The 26461-nt window shown below is 48.9% G+C and overlaps 1 protein-coding gene across 1 annotated transcript in view; it reads left to right on the forward strand.

Moving 5' to 3' along the window:
* Positions 1-1713: 1713 nt before the first annotated feature.
* Positions 1714-26461, forward strand: part of Prickle2 (prickle planar cell polarity protein 2) — a 328682-nt gene continuing 303934 nt past the window's right edge. The window contains exons 1-2 of the mRNA XM_046452953.2: positions 1714-1876; positions 2590-2675. Coding sequence (XP_046308909.1) covers positions 1835-1876; positions 2590-2675 — 128 coding nt within the window. The 5' untranslated portion in view covers positions 1714-1834. The remainder of the gene's footprint in view (positions 1877-2589; positions 2676-26461) is intronic.

Below are 26461 nucleotides of genomic sequence, written 5' to 3' on the forward strand. Positions count from 1 at the left end.
CCTCAATGATTTTTTTTTTTTTTGACTCTTTGGAATACTGCATATAAATATTGTTTATTGTGGTTACTGAGTTTGTTGGAACTGTGGTTAGTTTTGCTCTGGAGGGAAAGGCCTTGTGTGCCTTACCCTAGTTCTAGCCCAGAAACCAAACTGAACATTACTGTCTGGGCAATGAAGGCAGTCAGCTGACTCAGGGTGTCTGGGTCCTGGCGCTCTGGTCTTTAGAATCCAAGGGATAGGTAGACTGATCTTGCTCTAATTTGCAGTGATTCCAGCCCAACAGCTTTTCTTCATTCAAGTTCCGTGTCTGTTCTGTAAAATGCCAAGCAGGACAGCCATCTTTTTCAACCTTGACAAGAGTGTCCACTTTTGACAAATATTCATGGAGGACCTACTACGTGCAAGCTCTGTGACAGGCTCTAGCAAAACTAATGTGAACATCTTTCTGTCATGCAACTTGGGTTTGGGTGAGGACAGACAAAGAAGTAAACAGGATCATTTCAATGTATGCTACAAGCCAGGCATGGTGGTGCACACCTGTCATCCCAGTGCCTCAGGAGGCTGAGGCAGGAGGATGGCAAGCTGAAGCCAGCATAAGTGAGACCCTTTCTCAAAATAAAAATAAAATGGGCTGGGGATGAGCTCAGTGTTAGAGCACCCCTGGGTTTAATTCCAGGTATGAAGAAAAATAAAAAAGCTATGTGGGCTAAGAATGTATGAGAGAGATGGTACAGTATGAGGTCAGGAAAGTTCTCAGAGGAGAGGATATCTGAGCTGAAACATTGATGATAAGTGGACATCATGGCCATACCTCTGAAAATTACAATATTTTTTTCTGACAGCTAATCTTTAATGAATCCTGAGTTTGTGGCTGTCTTAACAACTATACATGTCTGAACTCATCTCTCAAGAACACTGTGAGATTAAGACTAGTGTGTGTGTGTGTGTGTGTGTGTGTGTGTGTAAATGAAGTTGACAGGCAGGCAGAAGAGGCACAGGAAGTGAACTAATTTGTAGATCACTAGCTAGTAAATGTCGGGGAAATTCAAGGAACATAGATAGGCCCGGTGGCTTCAAAGATCGACGATTGCATGAAATGATTGAGAATGACATAATGAGCATCTACTGCATCCCAGGCTCTGCACCATGAGAGGCGTAATTCATTCTCCCAGCCCCCTCCTCCTCCTCCAACATCCAATCCTAACTAGATTCCAGGCAAACTTTAAAAATAGTTCATCTCACAGAGTGACAAGACTCCACGTAGTGGCGGTTCCAAGGCTGTGTGAATTTGTCCCAGTAGGCAGCACTGTGCACCGCACAGGTTGACTTCAACTCTCTGTGAATGACACCATCGCGTAAAAAAAACCCTCATCTTCCATCTCCACCCGCCACCCCGGCTACATCAGCAAGGGGCCGTGAAGGGGTCCCCTCCCCGAACTTCGGGGACAGGGTGAGGGAAGGATCTTTTGGAGCGGGATCAGGCGACCCACCAGAGCTCAGCCCTGGGTAGCTGGACCTCGGGGCCCCGGAGGCTGGGAAAGGGAGAGAGCGGGCGCAGCGCGGGCGGGGCGGGGCGGGGCGAGCCAGGGGGCGGGGCCGCAGACGGGGCGGACCTCTGGAGGGCGGGGTCTCCTGAGGGGGCGGGGCCGAGGGCGGGGCGGGGCGGGGAGGCGGTGGCCGGGAGGAGGGAGGCGTGCGCTCGAGCGCGATCCGGGGCCGTACGGAGACAGCAGCCGGTGGGCGCCAAGGGGGCCCGCCCAGGCGACCTGCCCTCCCCGCCGCGGCACAGACGGACAGATCGACGGACGGCGCTGCGTGCCGGAAGCGCCCGGCCATGTTCAGCCGCAGCTCGCGGAAAAGACTGTCCAGCCGCTCGGTGAGTGTCCCCCACCCGCCCACCGGGTACCTGCAGTCGCCACCGGCTCCAGTGCCCAGCCCCCTCCGCCCCTCGGTCGCGCACCTGTGGCCCCAGGTAACCAGTTGGGGCGCCCATGAGCTCACCGGGGAGCGCGCGAGGGGCTAAGTCCCGACCCCTGCCAGCCGGGCCACAGTGCCACCAGGAACCATGGCCCCAAGTGTCCCAGTTTGGGGCGCCCAGGGAAAGCTGATCGGAAGCCACAGCACCATGCAGCGTCCAGCGTGTGGAGCTCCAGCCTGGAGCTTGCACTTTGGGGCTGTCTTTGGGGGTGTCCTTTGCTACCCCTTTCCCAGGAGCAGCAGCCTGGACCATGGCAGGCGCCGGAGAGTCCCTTTTCGGGCACGCTCTGGGGGAACCGAAGGATCTTGCTTTTGTTTCTTAGAAACCTGTGACCAATGTGTCTGGGGGGAGACAAAGCCCCAGCCAAAGCCATTTCTTGGTGCTTTGATACTGGAGACAGCCCACCTGGGTCTGCAGCCTTGTCTTAGGCAGGAGACCACCCTTGGGGCACTGGCAGCCCCCCAACCCAGGCCCCCACATAGCAGAGGAACCCTGACTCAGATCCCAGGAGGTGGGGTGGAAGAGGCAGGCCATCCTATCTGGGGCACAGTGGGGTTTTGGAGGAAGCCCTCATCTTCACACGTGGCCTGTGTTATCTTTTTGTTTTGAAGTTGACTGGACTGGGGCGGATAGAGAGAGGCCAGCCATGTAACGCCTGCGGTGACCAGTGTCCTGGGTTCGCCTTGCATAAATGGAGGTAGGACTCTAAAACCCGCACAACACTGCAGGGAGAAAAGTAAATAAAATTCTCCCCTTTTCAATCTGACTTGTAAGTCACATGGAAAGAATGCAAAGTCTGTGCCTTTAAAAGCCGTGCTACATCTGCTACAAATATTCAAGGTGGAAGTGGTGGCCAGACATGGGAGAGCCCGGTTCATGCTGCATTTCCCTGATGGGAGAGCTTGAGAGGCTTGGCACCACCCTGTGCCTAGGTAACTAGGCCCCAAACAACTCAAACAGGACATGGTAGCGTCACCAAGTGCCAGAGCGCAGCAGTGTGGAGCACTGCCTGGACTGGCTGGTGTTTTCAATTCAGTCCCTGTAACTCTGGGTCCCGACCACAAATCTACCACTGCCCGCCTGTGCTGTGTCAACCGTCTTCGGTGGCCAGATGTTTCTTATTAATGTGCCTTGCATGTTGACTTCCAGGCAGAGTCAGCCTGGAGCGGAATGGTTTTGTTTGGGAGTCTGAGTGTCCTTCCAGTGCATCTGGCTGCTGGGGCACTGCTTGGGAAAAAAGTTGGGGTGCAGGCGAACGGGCTGTCCGTTTGGCGATGGAAAGAGAAGAGGTCAATTCTCCTCGGTGTCTTCATTCAAAGGAAGGAGACAGTGAGCGCAGACTGCTGCCTGGTAGCATTCTGTCTGGATGTGTACGCCTTTCCTACTATCCTACGCTGCTGGCAAGGGCGCTGCTGTTTCTGGGTGCCAGGGAGGAAAGTCTACTTTGGTTTTCTTCCTGGGTCTCGTGGGTCATGTGTGCCCAGCACCCAGTTCTACGTAAACCCGCCGTTGGTTTCTTCAGAAATTAAATGCTTTTGTTCCAGCTTGGATGGGTCTGGCAGCCCTTCTGCCTTTGTCTCAGGGCACTGAGCGCAACCCTGATGCTCTGGAGCATTTAATAACTCCTGTGTCACAGTCCAGCCAGGCGACCTTATAAATATGTAATTGGCAGACGTTGGTGTCCATCAATAGTGCCAATGCTATACCCCAGTAGGTGGGCTCCTGTGTGGGCTGTGCTGGGCTCCTGTGTGATCACAGGTCATACATGGGACTGGGTGTAGAAGGCTTATTTTACAAACCCAATGTAAGAGAGAAGACTGATGGTTCCCCCCACCCCCTTTTTTTTTTCTTTTTGGGTACCAGGGATTGACCTCAGGGCACTTGGCCACTGAGCCCCATCCCCAGCTCTATTTTGTGTTTTATTTAGAGACAGCATCTCACTGAGTTGCTTAGGGCCTCACTGTGGCTGAGGCTGGCTTTGAACTGGGGATACCTCCTGCCTCGGCTCCCCTAGCCGCTGGGGTTACAGGGTTGTGCCACTGTGCCTGGCTCTGTTGCCTCCTTTTTAATCCATTTGCTTTCTAACTAGGATGAGGCAGGGCAGGGTAGGTGGGTTCCAACTTTTCCCTTTCCTCCCCTCCCTTGCCTGTGGCTCAGCTCCCACCAGAGGCCTGTGGGTAGTGCTGCAGTGTGGGCGTGTAGCTTGGTGCCTGTCCTCCCCTCCTGCTTGACCTCTGACCCCTGGTCAGTCACTAACACTCCGGGGTTCTCAGTTTCCCTAGCTGTTCAGTGGGAAGAACAAGGGCACTTCCCTTACACGCTTATTGCGGGGATGAGGGGAGATGTGGTTAGCATTGCCTACTCCCAGGTATGCAGGAAATATTCACTCATTTTGTTAACTATTTTGAGCTTCCTCCCAACGGTTACTCAGGAGGACTTATAGGGTCTTTGAGGATGCTAGGTGTCTGAGGTCCCTTGAGACCTCATGACCACAGCTTCTTGGAGGATTTTAAGCCTCAGATTGAACCCAGGGGCGCTTAACCACTGAGCCCCATCCCCAGCCCTTTTTGTGTGTTATTTAGACACCGGGTCTTGCTAAGTTGCTTAGGGCCTCTAAGTTGCTGAGGCTGGCTTTGAACTTGCGATGAGAATTTTAAGACATTTAACCCAACTCATTTTGCGATGGAAAGACAGTGCTTGATTTTCAGCCGACTCTGGAGCTTTTCCTTTGGAGAGAGACCCTCTCATTGGGGTGGGAAGGACTTTCATGTTGAAGCCATTTCCCTGCTAGCAGCAGAAGGGCTTCGCTTTGACCCATGAAGAGGGTTTTTCATAGCATTTCCACCCATTGCTGGAAAGGAAGCCGCTCCTCCTTTTCCCCCACGGGTGTACTGTTGGGTGACCTTTTGTGTTATACCACAATTTTCTTCTTGGCAGTTTGAAATCCATGTTACCCTCCTCTGCCTTGGGAGACCATGAACCTCCTGGAGGGAGGGTTGGGCTCCAATAGGCCTGATAGAGACCTAACAGGAAGGCTGCCTTGGCTCTGACCCTAGGAGAGTAGAACTCCTCTTACACCAAGTCTCAAGGAACCAACCGAGTGTGGAGGGGCATGCTTCTAATCCCAGGGAATCTGGAGGCTGAGGCAGGAGGATCGTGAGTTCAAAGCCCGCCTCAGTGACTTAGCGAGGCCCTAAGCAACTCAGTGACACCCTGTCTCTAAATAAAATATGCAAAGAGCTGAGGATGTGACTCAGTGGGTAAGCACCCCTGGGTTCAATCTCTGGTACCAAATACATAAATAAATAAATATAGAGGAACCCTGGGACTGCCATGCATCGTCCTGGACCACTGTGGCATCCTCTGAACAGATCTCTTTGCTTCCACTCTGGTCCTCTCCAGTCATTGTCCACATAACCAGGCAGCTCTTAAAAAACAGCATGCAGAACTGTGTTACTGCCTCACAGCAGGAAGACCCTCGAGTTCTCCTCCGGAGGAAGCCTGCTGTAAACAGACCTTGTTTCCCTTTGGCCTGGTGGAGAGACCTAGGGCTTTGAAGTGCAGACAGAGCAGGCCCAGCCTCTGTTCTGGCTTTGATTAGCTGTGTGACCTTGGACACATGGCTTCGGCTCCCCGAGTTTCATTTTGCTTGCTTGTCACACTGGGATCTGTGCACTGGACAAATATTTGAGTGCTTGCTTGGTACCAGGTGTTCCACTGATGCTGGGGATTCAGCAAGAACAAAACAGATGGGATCCAGGACCCCATTCCACAAGCAGTGACACTTTAGATAAGGCCATCGGGAAAGGACCCTCTCAGGAGGTGTTTTTTTGAGCAGAGACCTAAATGAAGCCAAGGCCGTGATGATTCATGCAGGTGCAGGGGCAGGTAGCATCCTTGATTTGTCTTGGGGGAGCCTCTTAAAAATGCGTCGTCTCAGTCGAGTGCAGTGGCAAACCCCTGTAATCCCAGCGGCTGGGGAGGCTGAGGCAGGAGGATTGCAAATTCAAAGCCAGCCTCAACAATGGTGAGGTGCTAAGCAACTCAGTGAGACCCTGGCTCTAAATAAACTATAAAAAAGGGCTGGGGATGTGGCTCAGTGGTAGAGTGCTTTCCTAGCACGTGTGAGGCACTGGGTTCAATCTTCAGTGCCATATAAAAAAAAATAAATAAAATAAAGGTATTTTCTCCATCTATAATTAAAAAAAATTTTTTTTTTAAATGCATGGGCTTTGGCCTTGACCCAGACCCACTAAACCAGAATCTGAGCTGGAACAAGAGCCCTGGCTGATTCAGGTGCCCCTGAAGATGGAGAGGCACCAGGTCAAAGCACCATGGATGGCAGACAGCTTTCCCCACCTTGGGTCTTCCTCAGGGGGAGTAAAGATGCCCATGTTCTTGTTCAAATCTGTTCCATTTTATGGGGATTTTTCCTGGGTGACCCTAATCTCTGTGTTTTCATTGTGATGCATACCTTTAGGTGGCAAATTTGGGAATTTTTAGAAATTCTAAAAACAAAACTAATCAAGGGTTTGTGTGTCTTGGAGAGCAGATGCCTGGCCTTTCCCCTCCACTGATGTAAGGTAAGGCAGCTGGAGAGCAAACCTGGCCTCTGCTCTCTACAGGTGGCCCAGCCTGGAAGAACCATCACCTCCCTGTCGCCTAGGGGAAGCCCCAGATTGCCAGGCTGCAGAAGAATGTCCATTAACAGGAAGAGGATGGCAGTGCCATGGACTGTGGCTGGAACCAAGTCATTAAAAACTAGGCACTTGGTGTATCTGCTACAAGAGGCCTCTCCAAGGGGGGCCAGTGGGCTTGCTTATTTGCAACCAGTTTGAGAAGGGAGAGAAAAAGAGCCATTTTTACAGTGTAGAATTGTTCCATGCGTGTCCAAAACTGAAGAAGAATTATAGTAATAATAGTACTGTGACATTGGCAAGCAAAGCCGGCGCCCTGGGGCATGCCTATAATCCCAGCGGCTTGGGAGGCTGAGGCAGGAGGATCGTGAGTTCAAAGCCAGCCTCAGCAACTCAGGGAGGCCCTAAGCAACTCAATGAGACCCTGTCTCTAGATAAAATATAAAAAGAGCTGGGGATGTGGCCCAGTGGTTAAGCACCCCTGGGGTTCAATCTTCGGTACCAAAAAAAAAAAAACATTGGCAATCAATGAGGATTTATCCCATGAAGGTGTCATGTCCCCCTGTTTAACACACATTTTCTTTTAATCCTCACCAAGCCCTGTGATATCAAAGTGATTATTTTCCTGTTAATGAAACTGAGGCTCTTGATTGTTAAATAACGTAGCCAGGGTCACCAGGCTGGGGCAGTGATTCAGTTCCAGAACCGAGGCTCATTTCCTGTGGCTGGACGCTTCTTGTGACTTAGGCGGTGGTCACAAACCAGAGGCTCCCACGTCACATCCACTCTGCAGATGGGTGTTGTTTGGTCTGTAGAACATATTAAGTAAGAGAGTTGTGTCTTTTTTTTTTTTTTTTGTACCAGGGATTGAACTCAGGGGCACTGGACCACTGAGCCCCATCCCCAGCCCTTTTTAATAGTTTATTTGGAGACAGAGTCTCACTGAGTTGCTTAGGCCTCAGTCCGTTGCTGAGGCTGGCTTTGAACTTGGCTAAGAGAACTTTTTCTAATATTCAGATTTTTAACTTTCTTTGTGGGGTTCAGCTCAGTGAGAGAGCACTTTTCCAGCATGCATAAGGCCCCAGGATCCATCCCCAGTACCATTAAAACACAGCCACCACCAGAGATGTCACATCTGTCGAGCGCAGGACATGAGTGGTTTCCCTTTAGATGGGTGTTTTGTGGACTCACCCTGGTCTCCCAGTGTGCCAATTAGTTCAAGGACTTGTTTGAATATTTCGGTCCCCTCCCAGGTACTGGAAGTCACTGGAGTTTGCAGATCCTGAAGGAGCATTCTTAAAAATTATATGAAATTCAAATTTCAGCGCTCACAAATAAAGCGTAGCTGAGCAGGTGCAGGTCCGAATGCTGACCCTCCGCAGTGGGATCTTTCGTGGACCGCAAATCTGGCTAGCTGTGGCCGAGGGTCCCGTGCGCACCCCCACGACTCTTCAGTGCCCGGCTCCTTCCAGGCAGTGGGTGACCCCTGCTCTGTCCCGCTGGAAGAATATGCACCGCACTCTTTTAGGTTTAAGAATAAAAGTAGCTGAGAACAAAGTGGCGTGGAATCAGGGTGGAGGCAACGTCCCCACCACGTGGAGAGAGGGGTGGTAAGATCAAAGGCCACCGAGAACCCTGGACAGACCAAAGCCCTTCCTAAAGGGCATGTGGCCATGAGGCTTGTGACACCACATCAATGAATCTCCAGTGGCTTCTAAGCCCCTTGTAATCCCCTCAATGTCGCCACTTGCTGATGACTGTAGATTGGCTGGAGCATCAGAAGGCGGGCAGTCAGCGGGTCCCCTGCAGCCCCAGCTGGGTGCAGCTGACCTGGGAAGCGGGGCGGGGCGGGGCGGGGCGGGGCGGGGCTGGCCCCTGAGGTCGGCGTGATTGTGCGGCGCGGTTTGTCTCTGGACAAGGCCCTTCCAGGCGCATGCTTTGGCCGCGTCGCCGTTGCTCCAGAAGCAGCGCTGGGGCTGGGGCTGGGGCTGGGGCTGGGGCTGGGGCTGGGCCAGCCAAGCCTGCGCCTGCAAAGCAGTGCCCCTCCCCGGTTGCCCTGGCGATTCTGGGGATGGATGACGGGGGCCCACAATTTGGGGGGTGACGCAGTCCTGGTTTCCTGCAGAGGATTGCAAATTGGATTAGAAGTGGGTTCCCGCTGATGATTTTGCTCTGGAAGGAAAAACACTCTCAGCCCATGATGGGTAGGCCAAACAAGGAAAGTGTGTGTATGAGAGACAGACAGACAGACACACAGACACAGTTGGTTTTTGGAACCTTCCAGCCAGGGAAGATGCTTAGCAGCTAAGGCTGCTGGTTGGCCCACCTATTTGAACATGTCTGAGAGAAGGTGAGGTCCCTTGTTGTGTTTTGTTTTTTATTGGTTCTAGGGATTGGACCCCAGGGAAGCTCTACCACTGAGCCATTTCCCAGCCCTTTTTATTTTGAATCAGAGTCTCAATAAGTTGCTAAGGATGGCCTCAAACTTGCTCCTCCTGCCTCAGCCTCCCGAGTTGCTGGGAGTACAGGCGTGTGCACCACCGTATTTGGCAGAAGCTGAAGTATCTTGATAGGGGTTTTCTCTTGGAAAACAAAATCAACTCAGTCTGAGATATCTGTATTATTATCTCTGATTTTGCAATAGCTATTACTGTTGTTACAGATAGTAAAATCACATGCACATATAAAGCATACCTTTCATAAAAGAGAAAACCTTTCTTAATTGCACCTTTGAGGTCTGGAGTTAGCAAACTGTAGCTGGTGGGACAAAATCAGAATGGCTTTTACCTTTTTATTTGGTTTTGTGTTTTTATTTTATTTAGTACTGGGGATGGAACCCAGAGGTGTTCTACCCTTTTGCTCCACCCCCAGCCTCTCTTTCTATTTCTTCCCTTTTTTTTTTTTTCTTCTTGGTAGCTGAAATTGTGCCCCAGGGTCACTTCACCACTGAGCCACATCCCCAGCCCTTTTTGTTTATTTTTTTGTTTTGAGACAGGGTCTTGCTAAGTTGCCCAGGCTGGCTCGAACTTGATGATCCTTCTGCCTCAGCCTCCAGTTTCTCTGGGATTCCAGGAATGCACCACCACATCTAGCTTATATTTTTCCATATTTGCGCGGGGGGGGGGGGGGGAGTCAAAAAAAAAAAAAAGAACATTTTGTAGCACATGAAATTTCATTTTTAAAGTCCATGAATAAAGTTTTATTGGAACGCAGCCACACCCATTCATTTAGTGGCATCTTGGGCTGCGTTTGCAATGACCAAGTTGCTTAGTTAAAACTAACTTGCAGCTGGAAAAACTAAGTATTTACTACTTGACAGGGTTTTGAATCAGTTTGCTGACCCTGAAGCTAGAACGATATAGTGTGTACAGATTGGTATTTATTTCCTCTGATTCATTGAAATTAGTATTTATTAACATGACAGAAAATAAGCATTCCATGGATTGTCTTACCTCATTTTTTCTTTTCATGAAACCTAGGAATACTTTCTGGACATCTTTCCCTGTCAGTCTATAAAAGTCTAATACCTTTATTAGCTTTTAGAATCCATTACATGGATTTTTTATAGAGCTAAAAATTTCTCTGTCGACAGCCACATTGATGGGATCTGCTGTTTGTGTACTGTAACAACCACTTTTCTTGTGCTAAAACATACCTGTGTTTATTTCCCCAATTATGTTTCTGTGGCATAATTGGAATCTCCAGGTCAGAGGATATGAACATTTACTATTTTAAGAGCTCTTTGCCAAATTGTCCTCCAAAGAAATGGTGCCAAATTCCACCCTCAGTCCTTCAAAAGTATGAGTGTATTTGTGTGCTCTCTGGGCAGCACTGTTAAAACATCTCAGCTCTTGTAGCAAGCTGGTAATTAATCCTTGTTTAATCACCCCTAGTGACAACTTGTGCCTGATGAATAGTGAGGAGTCATGGCCACATGGAGATCAGGCATCTTTTTTTGGGGGGGGGGGTACTAGGATTTGAACCTAGGGGTGCTCTATCACTGAGCGACATCTCCAACCTGTTTTATTTATTTTTATTTTTTATTTTTTGGGTATTGGGATTGAACTCTGGGACACTTGACCACTGAGCCACATCCCCAGCCCTATTTTGTATTTTTATTTAGAGACAGGGCCTCGCTAAGTTGCTGAGGCTGGCTTTGAATCTGCAGTCCTCCTGTCCCAGTCTCACAAGCTGTTGGGATTACAGGCATGCAAAATTGTGCCTGGCCTGTTTATATTTTTAATTGAGATGGGGTCTCACTAAATTGTCGAGGCTGGCCTCCAACTTGCCATCCTCCTGCCCCAGCCTCTCGAATGGCTAGGATTACAGGTGTGCACCCTGTGCCCAGCCGTCAGTCTCATTTTTACCCCCCAGAAATACATTTCTTTATCTTAAATCCTGAAAGTAATACCCACATTTTGTTGAGAGATGATCATTCATCCTAATGCCTCCATAGTTTGAGGGTAGTGGGAGGAAGGAAGACCTAATGAAAATGCTGGGTATTTTTTGTTTGTTTTGTTTTGTTTTGTTTTTGGTTCAAGAAGGCTCAAAGGTTATCCTTCACCCCTGCCATTAATGAGGGCCCTGAGGGCTCTCCCTGTGGAGTGAGGGAGCATTCCCTGGCGAGAATGGATTCCTAGAGTTCTGATCTTTTGAGGTCAGAGGGACTCTACCTGCCTATATATGGAGTATCCTGGGGGATGATCTCTGGGGAGAAATGTGTTTCTAGCTAATGTTAGAAAAACCGCTTTGAAGCTTTTAAGAGCTTATGTGGGGCATGACGCTGAGTGGCCAAAGGGACGGATTGTTGGGATACAGCCTTGGTTCTGCTTCTTACTGGCTGACCGTCATGGGCCAATGACTTAACCTCTCTGAGCCTTGTTTTACTCCTCAGTACAATGGGGATGCCGTTACTTGTCTGCTGCGGTGGTTTTGAGGATTAAGTGGGACGATGCCTGCCGTGTGTGTCCTTCTGTACACCGCAAGTGGCCTGGCTTGACGGGTGCTCTGGTTTCAGAAGGTTCAGTGGAAACAGGGATGAATGAAGAACAAGAAGATGCTCATTTAGGACCCTAGAAATGGTAGATCCTGTGACAGATAAAAAGCCACTTCTGCACCCTGAGCGGAAGCCCTTCCTTGGATAAATGGCAGTGACAATTCTTGGCTCATGGACTGAGCTCTGAAGAGAGGAGATATTTTACTGCATAACTGTTGCAGATTTTATGCCTTTTTTTTTTTGCAAAAATATGGGATGCAACTATAATGTGAATTTTTTTTTTTTGGCACCAGGGATTGAGCTCAGGGTCCCTCAACCACTGAGCCACATCCTCAGCATTTTTTTGTATTTTATTTAGAGACAGGGTCTCACTGAGTTGCTCAGGGTCTTGCTAAATTGCTGAGGCTGGCCTCAAACTCATGATCCTCCTGCCTCAGCCTCCTGAGCCGCTGGGATTACAGGCATGCACCACTGTGCCTGGCGCTGCTGTTAACCTTTTAAATGGACTGACAACAGACATGTACTAGGTGAGATGATGCAGTACAAGGTTATAAGCCAAATTTTGGACTGAAAAGAATCAGGGGCAGCAATTATGCAATAAAATATAGTAGAGTTGCCCCCTGCCCTCACGTGGGGCATCCGTTTTTGAGGGAATGAGACTTCCTGATGGAGTAGTATACATGGCATGTCACGCCCTCACTTAGGGGCACATAGATTTCAGGTGAAACGGAGTAGGTGGAATTGGCCTCTCACCGTCTGTTTGGCTGAGGACAGAGGAGGATCTTAAAGACAGTCTGCTAACAGTAAGAGGAAGATCACTTCCAACTGCAGCCCTGGAGTCAGTATACAAGAAGGGGACTCTTTTGGGCCCCGAATCCTTACCAACTGGATCTTGAAAACTCAAGTCCAAGATGAGAATCCACGTCATTGACATGGGATTGATTCTACGTATCATGCCTCCCTCTAGCCCACCTAGAACATGTGAGTTCTTGTGAGTGTGCACCCTGCTACACTTCTCCATTGACCCCAACACAAGTCTTCAAGCCCAAGTTTTCTGTCTCCTGAGGCATGAGAAACAAGGGTCTTTCTACAGTATGTGAATGTGAGGTCACATTCTGGCAACTCCTGAGGCTAGATCTGGCCTGCGTGTGGATTTTCTTAGCTTTGCACAAGATTGAAATGTTCAGTTGGTTGTGAACATCTGAGTGTGTGTCCAAGTGCAGATTTGGGCTGCCTCTGGGAAATTGAAAATATCTAGCAACTCTCTTCTTACGGTTTCTTCTTTGCGTTTAGATGAAATACGTGTGTTCAACTTTTCCACAGTCCTCACCCTTCTCTATAGTCCTACCCCGGGGCCTGCCTTGCTCATTGACATTATTTGTTGTTTTGAAAGTAACTAGTGAGTGAATAATGTATATGCCTGGAAGGATGATGTGAGTGACAGACTGGAACAAAGTCCCTGCTGGGCAGGGACCGCTGTGCAGGGCAGGTCATCTAAGCAGCAGAATCCTCCCTGTCTGGGAGATGGTGTGAGGAAGGAGCTAATGCTAATGCTACTGCATCCCTGCCTCCCTACTCTGCGCCTGACTTCCTGCATGCTCCAACTACTTCCTGTTATATTGAAAACCATCTTCTGTGGTATGTCTTTTATTTTCTACTTTTTAAATATAAGAAAATTAGGAGCCATGGTTCACACAGGTAGCAGGTGGTGGAGTTAGAATTGGAACCCAGATCTTTGGGGCTCAAGATGGCTTGTCCTGGGCTGGGGTTGGGGCTCAGTGGCAGAGCGCTTGCCTGGCACGTGTGAGGCACTGGGTTCGATCCCCAGAACCACATAAAAATAAATAAATAAAATAAATGTATTGTGTCCATCTACAGCTAAGAAAAAAAAATGATGTTAAGTCTTTAACCAAAAGAGGGTGTTTAGCTCTGGCAAATTGAGTCTCTGAGTCTAAAGATAAAACTGTGTGTTGGGGGACACCATCTTGTGTACTCAGGGGCCTGGGGGGTGGGATCTAATGAGTGTCTGCTGTGGACATAAATTCTTGGGTGAGCTGATTTTTCTGGGGGCTGCAATCTTTAAGGTGAGACTCCTGTCAAAGCAGCCGGGGTGACATTGAGGTGTCTGGCAGGTGCCACTTTGGGACAAGGGGACCCAAGCCCAACAAGATTTCCTGTTCTGGGGGGGTCACTCCTGGTTTTCTAATTAGATCTCCCTCTATTCCAGGGAAGCCCCCTTCAGCCAGTGAATATCCCTGGGGTTCCGTTTGGGTGGCATCAGGACATCTTATAAATGCCATTTGCATCATGTTTTCTAGAAGAAATCTCCACAAAAGGGATCGGCCGAGGGAGGGAGTTCCCGGCAGCCCCTCTGCAGCCAGCTAGAATCAACATGCATCAAGATGAACGAGGTGGCCCTCGGCCAGCCAGTGGCCCTGTGCTTTGGAACCTGGGCTTCCCGCCACTTGGGCCATCTGGGTGTCAAGGTGACCAAACAGACGCAAGCACGTTTGCCCGTGGAAGGCATTTAATGAGTGCCCTTATTTGATTTTATGTTTGGTAAACTACTTGGTGATGCAGAAGCTGCTGTTTACGGTTCTTAAAAGCAGGCTCGATATTACGTGTGCGTAGAACACCCACCATGGACGTCCCCACTTGCAGGGCGGAGAGATCAGGCCTCCGGGGGACTTATTAAGAGAAGGCAGGGGCTCTCTTTCTTCTCTATGAAATTACTTCAATGAGATGATTTCTCTGAGTCTTTTGTTCTCCCACCAGGCACCCGGGGGTGCTCCTTGTCATTTGCATCCTTGATGACTGGGCCTTTGGCACCTTTCCAGTGACTTATTGAATCATTTGGAAATCGCAGTGACAGGTTCCTTTGATCTTTGTGAAGCCCCACATTTGGAGACAGTAGATTACTGGGGAATGTCGGCTTCCCCTTGGACCTCGACCCTTTGTAGCCACGGGGAAGGGCACATCAGTATGTTCCTTGGGTTCTAGGTGTAGAACAACTAATGGATGTGTCCAACCGTTAGGGATTTAGGGTAATGGAAAAAATTATTTTCTCAATCCTGGTGCTAACAGAATTTTAAGGCACGTTCATTTCTGATTTTATATCAGTTTTGATCAAGTTGTTGGATCATAAATGTATACACAGTGAAAAAAAATCAGCAAAGTTAAGTGATTAGGAAATAAAGGAAATAAAAAACTCCATTCCCCAAAGATGAGTCCTCCTAGTTTTCAGGTGTGATTCCTTATTTCTTGTTACTAGGGATTGAACCCAGGGGCTCTTAACCTCTGAGCCACATCCCCAGACCTTGTTCTTTAATATGTATTTTATTATGAGACAGGGTCTCACTGTGTTGCTTAGCACCTTGCTTTTGCTGAGGCTGGCTTTGAACTTGAAATCCTCCTGCCTCAGCCTCCTGAGCCGCTGGGGTTACAGGCATGGGCCACTGCACCCAGCAAGGTGTGATTTCTTTGTAGTCTTTGCTTTCCATATAGTTTCACATAGATGTCTTAGGTTTTTGGAGCTGCTATAACAAATTACTAGCAATTGAGTGACTTTTTCAAAAAAGAACAGGAATCTATCTACTCTGATTTCTGGAGGTTAAAAGTCCAAACTCAAGGCGTCAGCAAGCTCCCCCTAGAGGGCCCGGGGCCAATCTGCCCTGTGCCTCCCTTTGAGCTTCTATGGCTGCTGGTAGCTCTTGGTGTCTCAGGCTGGTGGATCTCAGCCTCCGGTCACATGACATTCACCCCAGGCTCCTGTCTTCCTCTGTAAAGTCTTGGCATTGGACTTAGGCCATCCCTAGCCCAGGATGATCTCATCTCAAGAGCCTTCATAACATCTCCAAGACCTTTTTTCCAAACAAGATCGCATTTAGAGGGTCCAGGGAGATGCATCCTTTTTAGCGGGGAGGGAATACATCTTTCCTTCCCGCATGTTTTGGGGGTATGGGTCACTATATTCAACCCACAGTAGCAATAATGATAATAAAATATACGCAGTTTTGTTCCTTAAGTGTTGTGCCCGATAATGGCTTTCCAGATGTGCTATTTGTAAGACTGCAGTGACACAGGATTGCTGGGTCTGCACTTGGAGGCAGCTTTTTGAGGAATGCACTTAACTTGATGATTCTTCCCTCTCTTTCTTTGTTGTACCCGGATTTATCCCAGGGTTGTCTAACCACTAAACCACATCCCTGGCCTCCTTTATTTTCTGTTTTGAGACAGGTTCTTGCTGAGTTGCTTAGGGCCTCACTAAATTGCTGAGGCTGGCCTCCAATCTGTGATCCTCCGGCCTCAGCCTCCCAAGTCACTAGGATTATAGATGTGTGCCACCTTGCCCGGCTCTCTTACATACTTAATTGTTTCCTTAGACTTGCCCATGGATATAAGCAAGACAGACATTTGTAATAGTGTGATTGAACAGACCACAAGAAAGCAATTATAAAACCCCATCACCTACAACCTCAAAAAACTCACTCCTGAGTCTTGAGACATGTGCCCATGAACAGCCACGTGAACGTGTCTCTTCTTGTCACCCTGACTTGGGGGTGTGCCCCTGGCCTTCGGGGGGGCTGGGGTCGGGGGGGTTAAGGTGTAGTCTGTGAGGTAGCCCTGTCTACTGCTTTTGGAGCCTCTGACCTAGGGAGCAGTGGGAGGGGGCTGGAAAGTGTGGCGGCCTTGGGAAGGTGCACTGTGCTTCTCAGGCTTGGAAACCCGCTCACCTTCTCTGGACCTCAGTTTCCTTCTCTGGAAGTCGAGAGAGATTGTAGAGTCTGGAAGGGGCAGACCCACCGTGGTGAACACCAGGCCATAGAGTGGCTGGGCATGGCTGTGGGAGTAGCCAACAGAGAGCGTTTTGTGAAGAAGAAATTCAAGAGAACAGAAGTTCTTCATTCAGTCTCCATGGGCATGGTGACGTGCACCTGTCATCCCAGTGGCTCAGGGGGCTGAGGCAGGAGGATGGCCAGTTCAAAACCAGCCTCCGCAACTCAGCGAGGCCCTAAGCAACTCAGTGAGACCCTGTCTCTAAATAAAATACAAAATATGGCTGGGGACGTGGCTCAGGGATTGAGTGCCCCTGGGTTCAATCTCCAGTATCAAAAAAAAAAAAAAAGGTGTAAAGATTTAAGATTACATAGTGACTTGTTAGTGTGAGAATTATATAAAGTTGTCCCTATAGCCATTGTTTATTTCTTCCTTGGAAACACAACTTTCCAATTACTGTCTGACATAAAACCTAAGAGGGAAGACAAGATTTTTCAGCCCTCATTTCTCGTAAGGATTGCTATTTAAGTAAGTTCTAGTCAAAGGGATAAGGGAAGGTACTGTGCACAACTCCTGGAAGTTTTTATCCCAGGGTTGCTCAACCTGGGAAGGAATGTGCTTCTCAAGGGAAGGAATGTGCCTATCTTTCCCTGCTTCCTCTCCATTGGAATATGGATGTGATAGTTGGAGCTCAGGCAGCTACATTCAACAGTGAGTTGGAAGCCTGGTATGGAGGAAAACAAAAAGAGAGGCAGTGTCCAGGTCTCTGATGGCCAGAGAGATGCTCTGGTAGCCTGAACTGCATAACTCCAGGCTGCGCTATATTTATAAGGGAGAGAAATGACTTTCCGACTTATTTAAGACACTGTTATTTGGGGGTTTTCAATGGAATTTTATACCAATTGCATTAAAAAAAATTAACTGACCAACTCTAGATGTTGCTTATTTTCAATGAAAGTTCTCTTATACCAGGTACTGCCTTCAGGCCAAGAATTAAATTAGATTATTTCAACAGAATGCTAGAACTTTCTTTTCTAACAACATTATGTTCTCCATGGTGGAGACTCCAGAATCATTCTTTTAGATTTTTTTTTTTTTTTTTTTTTTTTGTACTGGGAATTGAAACCAAGGGCACTTAACCACTGAGCCACATCCCCAGCCCTTTTTATTTTGAGACAGTGTCTCACTAGGTGGCTTACAGCCTTGCTAAGTTGCTGAGACTGACTTTGAACTTGCTGTCTTCCTGCCTCAGCCTCCCCAGCTGCTGGGATCATAGGCATGTGCCCTGCACCCTGCTTCTTTCAGGTTTTGAAGTGCAGGCGAAGGACACGTGTTCCGTTTTGAGCTGGGATGACTTCATCTGAAACCTTGACTTTCCATAGGGTACTGGAGGACATTTGATCAATTGGAACCCCCCCCCCCCCAGGAATCCCCACCCCCCTCCAGGAATCCAGCTGCTCTGCAAACTTGCACCTTTATCTATGGAGGAATAACCAGGGACATTTCAGGAATGTCATCCAAGGAAGCGCCTGTGCTGTTGGGGAGTGCATTTCGCACTGCTTGTAGGATTAAAGGCTGCAGGTGAAGGCAGGCGGTCAGTTCTCTTGGTGGCCCCTGCGTGTTTCCTCCAGACTGGGCAGGCGTCGCGTTGGCAGACAGAGGTGCAGAAATAGCTGCAGGGCTGCTGTGATCGCAGGAGGCCCATGCCCTGGCAGCCTCTAAACGCAAATCGCCACCCAGAGGTCTCCTTTGCTGAAAAAACTGTTGTTGTTGTTGTTGTTTTTTTTTTTTGTTGTTGTTGTTGTTTTGTTTTTAAACCGGGATGGAACCTGGGGGTGCCTAACCCCTGAGCCCCATCCCAGCCCTTTTCATTTTTTATTTAGAAACACGGTCTCACTGAGCTGCTCAGGGTCCCCCTAGTGGCTTTGAACTTGCGATCCTCCTGCCTCAGCCTCCTGAGCCGCTGGGACTGGAGGCGTGGGCCACCGCGCCCGGCTAGAGTCCCCAGTTTGTACTTACCCCGGAGCCAGCTGGGGACCACGGTCCGGGGCGGTGCTGCTTCTCCCCCACCCCCACCCGGCTCTGCTGCAAACCATCACCAATACACAGCATCCCTAAGGGGCGAGCACTGACCCCCTGAGCGCCCACACCCACCTGCTCCCCAGCACCCAGCAGCCAGCACCCACCCACTCCTGCCACCCCCAGCACCGACCCCCGCCTGCCCCCCAGCCTCTGCTCCACCTTCTCCCTCCACCCATTTCCCGACTGCAGGGGGAGGCAACTCAGGCCGGGCCAGCTCAGTGCAGGGCGCTGGCCGAGCATGGAGAGGCCCTGGGTCCCATCCTGCGCACCACTAAAAATAAAATGAAGGGGAAAAAAAGCAGCAGCTCTTATGAAATATTGAGCAGATACAAAATACAAAAGTATCCATTAAATATGTATAAGCAGGAGTCACACCGTGGGCGCCCCCAGCCTGCCACCTGGCTTCAGGAAATAGAGCCTTGTAATTATCTGTTCCCTCTCCATCCTCTCCCCCTCGCAGGTACCACTCTCTGGAATTATCATCATCTCTCTTTCTCTCTCTTCCTGAAGTATTGCCCACTGTGTGTCTTTTGGTGGGTCTGCATGTGTTGTTTGGGGGACTCTGGTGCCAGGCATGCAGTGTGTGCCCACGAGTTAGGGCGCATTGCCTTACAAAGGGCTGGGGCACCTTGTGCTCCCACCAGCGGGTGACCTGCTGTTTGCCTCTCATTCTTGCTTATGTTTATTTTTTTATTTTTTGGGCACTTAGGATTGAACCCAGGGGTGCTTAACTACTGAACCCCATCCCCAGCCGCTTTTAATATTTTATTTAGAGACAGGGTCTCACTGAGTTGCTCAGGGCCTCACTAAGTGGCTGAGGCTGGCTTTGAACTCCTGATCCTCCTGCCTCAGCCTCCCGAGCTGCTGGGATGGCAGGCGTGGGCCACCGCACTTACTGTCTATGTTTAATTCTGTCACGTCTCTGCAGCTCTCTGCGGGTGTGGCTTCCTCTTCCTGGAGTGTCCTTTCTCCGTCCACCTTGGGATGTCTGTTTCTAGCTATGGCTTCCTGGTCTCATCGTCTACTGCTCAGTTTGATTGTCTCCTTTTCAGAACGCTTCTCTGACCCTCTTTCCTCTCGGACCCTGTCTCTTCCCTGCCCTAAGACAGTAAACTCTGAGAGGACTGAGTCCTGGGACCTAGCACTGAGCCTGGCCCGTGGTGGGTGCTGGAGTCTTGGTTGGTGAAGGGAATGAGTGGCTGGGAGAGCTGTCCATCTGATGTCCTCTGGTGCAGGGACATGAAACAGGACGGGAGGAAGTTCAGGGAGACTCACCCCACGGGTGCCTCCGACTTCAAGGCAAGTTCCATGACAAAGTTACCACCTGAGGCTTCTTGGGAGAAGCATGGATCTTAGCCTTGGGTGGGACAGGATATTTCTTTTTCCTTCATTTTTTGTTGGTTCATATTAATCATTAGGATTCCTTTTGACCTAATTGGAAATGCGTGGAATATAATTTGCTCCACTTCAGGCCGCAGTGCTGAAAAGTCTTCACAACAGGATGTTTCTAAGCTGGATGCTAAGAGTCGTCTCTAGATGAAATAAATGAGCCAACAGGTTCTAAATAAGCAGGAGTCGTTTCTCTGGTTGTCTTCGAAGAAAGGAGGAGCAGGGACGCCTCTGAGGTGCAGAATTAACCCAGATTCCTTTCGGGCTGGAGGGAGATGGAGACCCAGTGCAGTTCTGATTTGCGTTCCTCTAACTGCTTGAGAAGTCTAACATTTTTTTCATATATCTGGTCATTCATGTTTCTTCTTCTGTGAAGTGCTTGTTTAGTTCCTTTGCTTGATAATTAATTGGGTTAGTGTGTGTGCGTGTGTGTGTGTGTGTGTGTGTGTGGTTTTGAGTTCTTTATATGTCCTGGAGATTAATGCTCTATCTCAGGTGCAGGTAGCAGAGACTTTGTTCCATTCTTCACGCTTTTGATAGTTTCCTTTGCTGTGAAGAAGCTTCTTAGTTGGATACTCCAGTCAGGATGGCAATCATCAAGAATACAAGCAACAGTAAGTGTTGGCAAGAATGTAGGGGAAAGGCACACTCAGACATTGCTGGTGGGACTACAAGTTGGTGCAACCAATCTGGAAAGCAGTATGGAGATTCCTCAGAAAACTGGGAATGGAACCACCATTTGACCCAGCTATCCCACTTCTCAGTATATACCCAAAGGACTTAAAATCAGCATACTACAGTGACACGGACACATCCATGTTTATAGCAGCTCAATTCACAATAGCTAAGGTATGGGACCAAGCTAGGTGCCCTTCAACAGATGAGTGGATAAAGAAAGTGTGGTATATATACACAATGGAATATTACTCAGCCATAAAGAAAGAATGACTTTATGACTTTTGCTAGTAAATGGATGAAACTGGAGACTGTCTTGCTAAGTGAAATAAGTCAATCCCAAAAAACCAAAGGTGGAATGTTCTCTGCAGATATGCAGATGCTAACACACAACTGGAGGGGGAGCGAGGAGGGAAGAATAGAGGTTCATTGGGTTAGACAAATGGGAATGAAGGGAAGGGGAGATGGGAAAAGGAAAGACAGTGGAATGACTCTACCCCACAGTGAAACTCCACATCATGTACAACCACAAGCCTGGGATCCATATTAGAATAAGACATACTTTGTGTTTGTATAAATATATCAAAATATACTCTAGTGTCACATATAACTAAAAAGAACAATTTTTTTTTTTTTAAAGAATCAACTTATATTTGAGCCAGCATTGCAAGAAAAAAAATTAAGTGGCTCTTGCTGGAGGCCTGGGGTGTTTGGCTTAGCCATACACGTTCTCATTGTGGACATTCGAATTTGCTTCTGGGCATTTCTGTGGTCCTTCCTGTACGGTGGGGACTGGGCTCTCGCAGTCCTTAGGGAGGGCACATGGAGAGTCAAGTGTGTTTAGAGCTGGGTCGTAACAACTGGGGTCCTGGGGAGATGGCCATGGGGGCTGGGCGCCATCATTGAAGGAGGCAAGGACATACCCAGATGCTGGCCATAAGCAATGACGTCCGTGACACAGAGTCCCCGGAAGTCAGCCAGAGCGCTTTCTCATGACCTGGTCACACTGAAGGTGGGGGGAGAGTGACTGGTGCCCAGGTGTTCCTGTGAAACCCCAGCAGCAGGGTTGCACATGGTGGGGCATCTCCTAGGCTCAAGCAGGTCCTGGTTGCCCCGCTGACCAGCTCTGGAAGCTTGGACAAGCAGCTCAGTGCCTCAGTTTCCTCATCTGTGAAACCAACGGGCACATCAGAACCTAACAAGTTCTCTGCGAGGGATGGTGGCGTCACAGTGGTGAATGTAGTTGGCATGGTGACTGACCGGCACGTGGGGGCTTCATATGTATGTGGCTAGATACGTGTATTTAATAGGATTTTTCTTATTTTTACATGAGGGAGCAGGGGATATACAGAGGAGCTTGGATTTCTTTGAATCACATAGTGATTTGCAAGAAAAAAAATGAAGTGGCCCTCGCTGGAGGCCAGAACCTAGAAGTAAGGCCTCCTGGCCTCTGTCCTGGAGACTCACTGCTTTTTACTGCTCCAACACATTCAGCCTTTCTTAATTATGCTCCTTCTGCGAAGGGGCTGTGCTTATTCTTAAAAATTCTTACGAATTCTCACAAATCTTACTCCTTGTTTCAATTCAATCCGAGTCACTTAAGATTTAACATGGGACAATGAAATTGGTGGCACTGGAAGCAGACAGTAATGGCAGATGACTTGGAAGTTTTGTTAAAAATGAACCAAGAAAGAGCTGGGGATCTAGCTCAATTGGTAGAGCACTTGCCTCGCACCCACAAGCCCTGGGTTCAATCCCCAGCACTGGCCCAAAAGAAAAATGAACCAAGAATGTGGCACATACTTGTAATTCCAGCAGCTTGGGAGGCTGAGGCAGGAGGATCAAAGCCAGCCTCCACAACTTAGCGAGGCCCTAAGCAACTCAGCACCAAATAGGGCTGTAGGTGTGGCTCAGTGGTTGAGTACCCCTGAGTTCAATCCCTGGTACCCCAAAAATAAAAAAGCAGCAAGATAGTAAAAGTGGCTTTGTCTGTCACATTGCAAGCCTGTGAGGGAGGGTGGCTCCTGGAGGCTCTTGGTGACCCTTCTCGCTGGCAAGCCAGGGCCGAGAGGAAGTGCTTTCTTTGGGAGAAGTGAACTTAGTGTGCAGACCAGCTCCTGCTAGTGACCCAGCGAAGCTGTGAAGCCCCCTCGGAGGCGGCTCGCCCCAGCCCACCACCCTCCCGCCTCAACCCCGCCCTTCCTGACATCCTTCCAGAAGAGCCCTCAGCCTGAGCACCTGGGAATGTAGTTGAGGACAAGCCCCAGCTTGGCTGGAAAGGTCTTTACCCTTACTGCTGTTAACCCCTGTGTGAACGTCAGCATGTCCCCCGATTAGGAGCCAAGGCAACAAATGGCAGGAGTTGCATTAGCCTGCCCTGTGGCTGTGTGGCCAACCAGAGTCCCAGATGTTTCCTCGTCACTTAACAATCATGTCAGTCATCTTGAAATATCATTGATGCTCATCACCGCTAGGAGATGATGGCGGTTATGACACTTGCTGCTAGATCTTTGGGCATCATGTATTATATATGCATAATAAATATAGCCATAGACACTAAGTCAAAACTGAGATGTATGACATACGTTGCTAGATATACTATTTATGTAGTACCTTATTCTATCACCATATATTGTGTTATATGAGCTGTTACGTATGATACATGTATTACACTTATTACATATATGTATGTGTGTATTTTGCATATGCATATGTAAGATAGCAGCTCTCTAATATATGCTATATGCCAAGTTATATAGACTGTGTGTGCACATATGTGTGTGTGCATGTGTACCCTGTATACTTTACGACATCATATTTTGAAGAACTTTCCAGCTGTTTAATGGAATCAGCCTTCTGCTCAGTCCGGCATTACTCCTTTTCCTTTGAGTAGGGAGGGGCGCGTGGACCCCACCAGGTGTCCAGGCATGTGAGGTGCAGAGGGAACCAAGAACCCGCGGGCTTGTTCTGCAGGGAGGGTGTTTCCACTCAAGTGTTTTGTGAAGTGTCTTTTTCTCTGATTCTCTTAGAGGCAAGTTGGAAGCTGGGCATGGTGCTGCACCCCTGTAATCCTAGCGGCTGGGGAGGCTGAGGCAGGAGGATCCTGAGTTCAAAGCAGCCTCCGCAACATAGTGAGGCCCTAAGCAACTCAGTGAGACCCTGTCTCTAAATAAAATATAAAACAGGGCTGGGGATGGGGCTCCGTGGTCCACTGCCCCTGGGTTCAATCCTGGTAACAAAAGAAAAGGGTCATGTGCATGTCTCTTTGGCTCGTGGGTTCGTCCCTCCTGTACACTGACTTGTACACACAGGCCCCTCTGGGCTCCCTCCCTCCGACTCACTGCGTGCTGAACACTTGCTCCCCAGTGCTCCTCCTAGCCAGCGCTTGACAAGAGAGGAAGGCCCGGACTCAGGAGTGGCCAGGACCCGCCAGCGTCTCTGTAGGAACATGCCATGTGCCTCTTGGGAAGGGACCGGGCCTGGCAGTGTGTATAGAACAGTTCTTCCCAGAGCCCATTCGTGTGTCCCCTCCACACCTTTTGCCACATCCGAGGACCTTCCCTGTCACCAAGAGGCAGTTTTGCTCTGTGAGTCTGTTAACAGCTCTGGCTCGGGGTCAGACTGCCTGGGTTCTCCTGCTTCTTAGTTGCTGTGTGACTTCAGGTAAGTTACTTGACCTCCCTTGCCCTCAGGGTTGGTTCCCTTGTCTATAGAGTGGGAATTAGAACTCTGCCTGCCTGGGAGTTGCTAGGAGGATGAAGTGAGCTTCAAATCTTGGTTCCTTATTGGCTTTTTTTTTTTTTTTTTGGTACTAGGGATTCAACCCAGGGGTGCTTAACCACTGAGCCATGTCCCTAGCCCTTTCATTTCCATGGTCTCACGAGTTGCTGAGGGCCTCGATAAGTTGCTGAGGCTGGCTTTGAACTTGTGATCTTCCTGCCTCAGCCTCCCGAGCAGCTGGGATTACAGGTGTGCTCCACCGCGCCCAGCCAATTAGTTCACTTTTAATTTTTGTTTTCTGCCATGTGGATACGGATTCTGTAAAAAGAGTGCTGCCTCTTTTGTTTCTTCAAGAGTGCACATTTTTTTCCCCTTGTCCTTGTGTTCACATCTGTCCACGCTCTTTAAAAATGAAAAGAAAAAGAAAAAGAAAAGGCATTTGAGAAAATCATTTTAACATCACCCGCTTAAAAAAGAAAGGAAAAAATTCACAGATATCCAATTTAGAATATTCTGAAAGATGAGCTCTGAAAAATGAAATGTATTCGCCTGACAATTTTAAAGGCTTATTACCTTGACTTGAACCGAAAGAACAGCAGTGATTTTTAATTAGGCTTTTTTTTTTTTTTTTTTAATCTAAACTCCTGAAGTTTCCAGGCTTGGTAAAGGTCAAAACAGTTTGTGAAGAAAAAGCAACCCAAGCTTTATAATCGTATTCCCGTCTTATTTCTTTTTCTCAGGAGCCAACCTTCTAAAAATAACCTTGTGTTGTTTGGGAGCTTCCTCAGTCTGGCCTAGGATAAATCTTTTTTTTTTTTTTTTAAAGATGTTATCAAGGCATTTGGTTTCCAGTGATAATTTCCATGGCTTGAGAAGAATTCCCCTTAGCAAAATCTTGTGAGGTCGGTCAGGCCAAATGTTGAACATCCCTGGCAACTTATCTCTCTGTTTGTTTAGCATTTCTGAGCTTTTGAAGCTGCCCATAAATAATCATGAAGTTATCACAGAGGAGATCAGCTAAGATGGATTGATGTTATTCCCAAATGCCTGTGTGGCAGCAGAAAGCCGCTGGTCTTTCCAAAGCGGGCAGTGGGAGCACTGGGGTCTGCATGGCCCGATGCTTCTCCTCATTGTCTGTTAAGCTGCATGCATCATGGTCATCTAGGTGTCCAATCCTCCTGGGCCCTTTAGAAGGCTTCTGTGGTTTTCTTGATACTGGGGATTGAACCAGGGGTGCTGACCCACACAGACACATCCCCAACCTTTTAATTTTTTTTTTTTTTTTTTTTAGAGGGTCTTGCTAAGTTGCTTATGGCCTTGCTAAATTTCTGAGGCTGGCATCGGAACTTGCCATCCTCCTGCCTCGGCCTCCCAAGTTGCTGGGGTGACAGGTGTGCACCCTGTGCCTGGCAAGGCTTTTGAATTTTTATTTCGTCCTGGTGGGGTGCAGTATGAAGTAGGAAAGGGAAAAACTGTCCTGTTAAACTACAGAGTTGATTGGCTAGTTATGGGAATGCTTCTAAGTAAGAGGGGATGGGATTTAGACCCCTGCAAAATCGTCCACTCCACATGAACCTACCTGAGTGCCACCATCAAGTGCCCACGGGATTCAGGATAGCAATATCTGTCGGACTCATTGGGCTGGCCGTTTGTCCTCACTGCCTGCTTTGTTTTGACCACAGAGGCCAGATGTCATAAGACATGGCGGTCACATTGCTCTTTATTCAAGGGCCCGGCTGAGGCACCACGTCAGCTCCAGAAACTGATGGTCCTGGAGCTCTTGGCAGAGGGTAGAGCGTCCAGAAGGCCTTTGTCAATATCTGCCCTTCCCCCCGGGACCCTCTGAGTGCCCTCGTGGCCTGACCAGGGCAGGGTGGGGCTTGGGTCTGAGCCACTTCCGAGTCCTGCTGCCACAGCACACAACAGACCAAGGTGGTCCAGGGGAGAGTCTTGCTTTTTCTCTGCTGAGACTAAAAGACCCGACCAGCACAACTGTAGAGGAGGAAAAGTATATCTGGGGGCTCACTCTTTCAGAGGTCTCAGTCCCTAGACAGCAGGCTCCACTCCTCGGGGCTCGAGGGGAGGCAGGACATCATGGAGGAAGAGTGTGGTGGAGGGAAGCAGCTCACATGGTGACCAGGAAGCAGAGAGAGACTCCACTCTCCAGAGACAAAGAGAGACCCCAAAGCCACACCCCCAATGCCCCCT

Source organism: Marmota monax, unplaced genomic scaffold (assembly GCF_021218885.2).
Source record: "Marmota monax isolate L192 unplaced genomic scaffold, Marmota_monax_Labrador192_F-V1.1 WCK01_AAM20220418_F8-fsc00042, whole genome shotgun sequence".
Classification (NCBI taxonomy): domain Eukaryota; kingdom Metazoa; phylum Chordata; class Mammalia; order Rodentia; family Sciuridae; genus Marmota; species Marmota monax.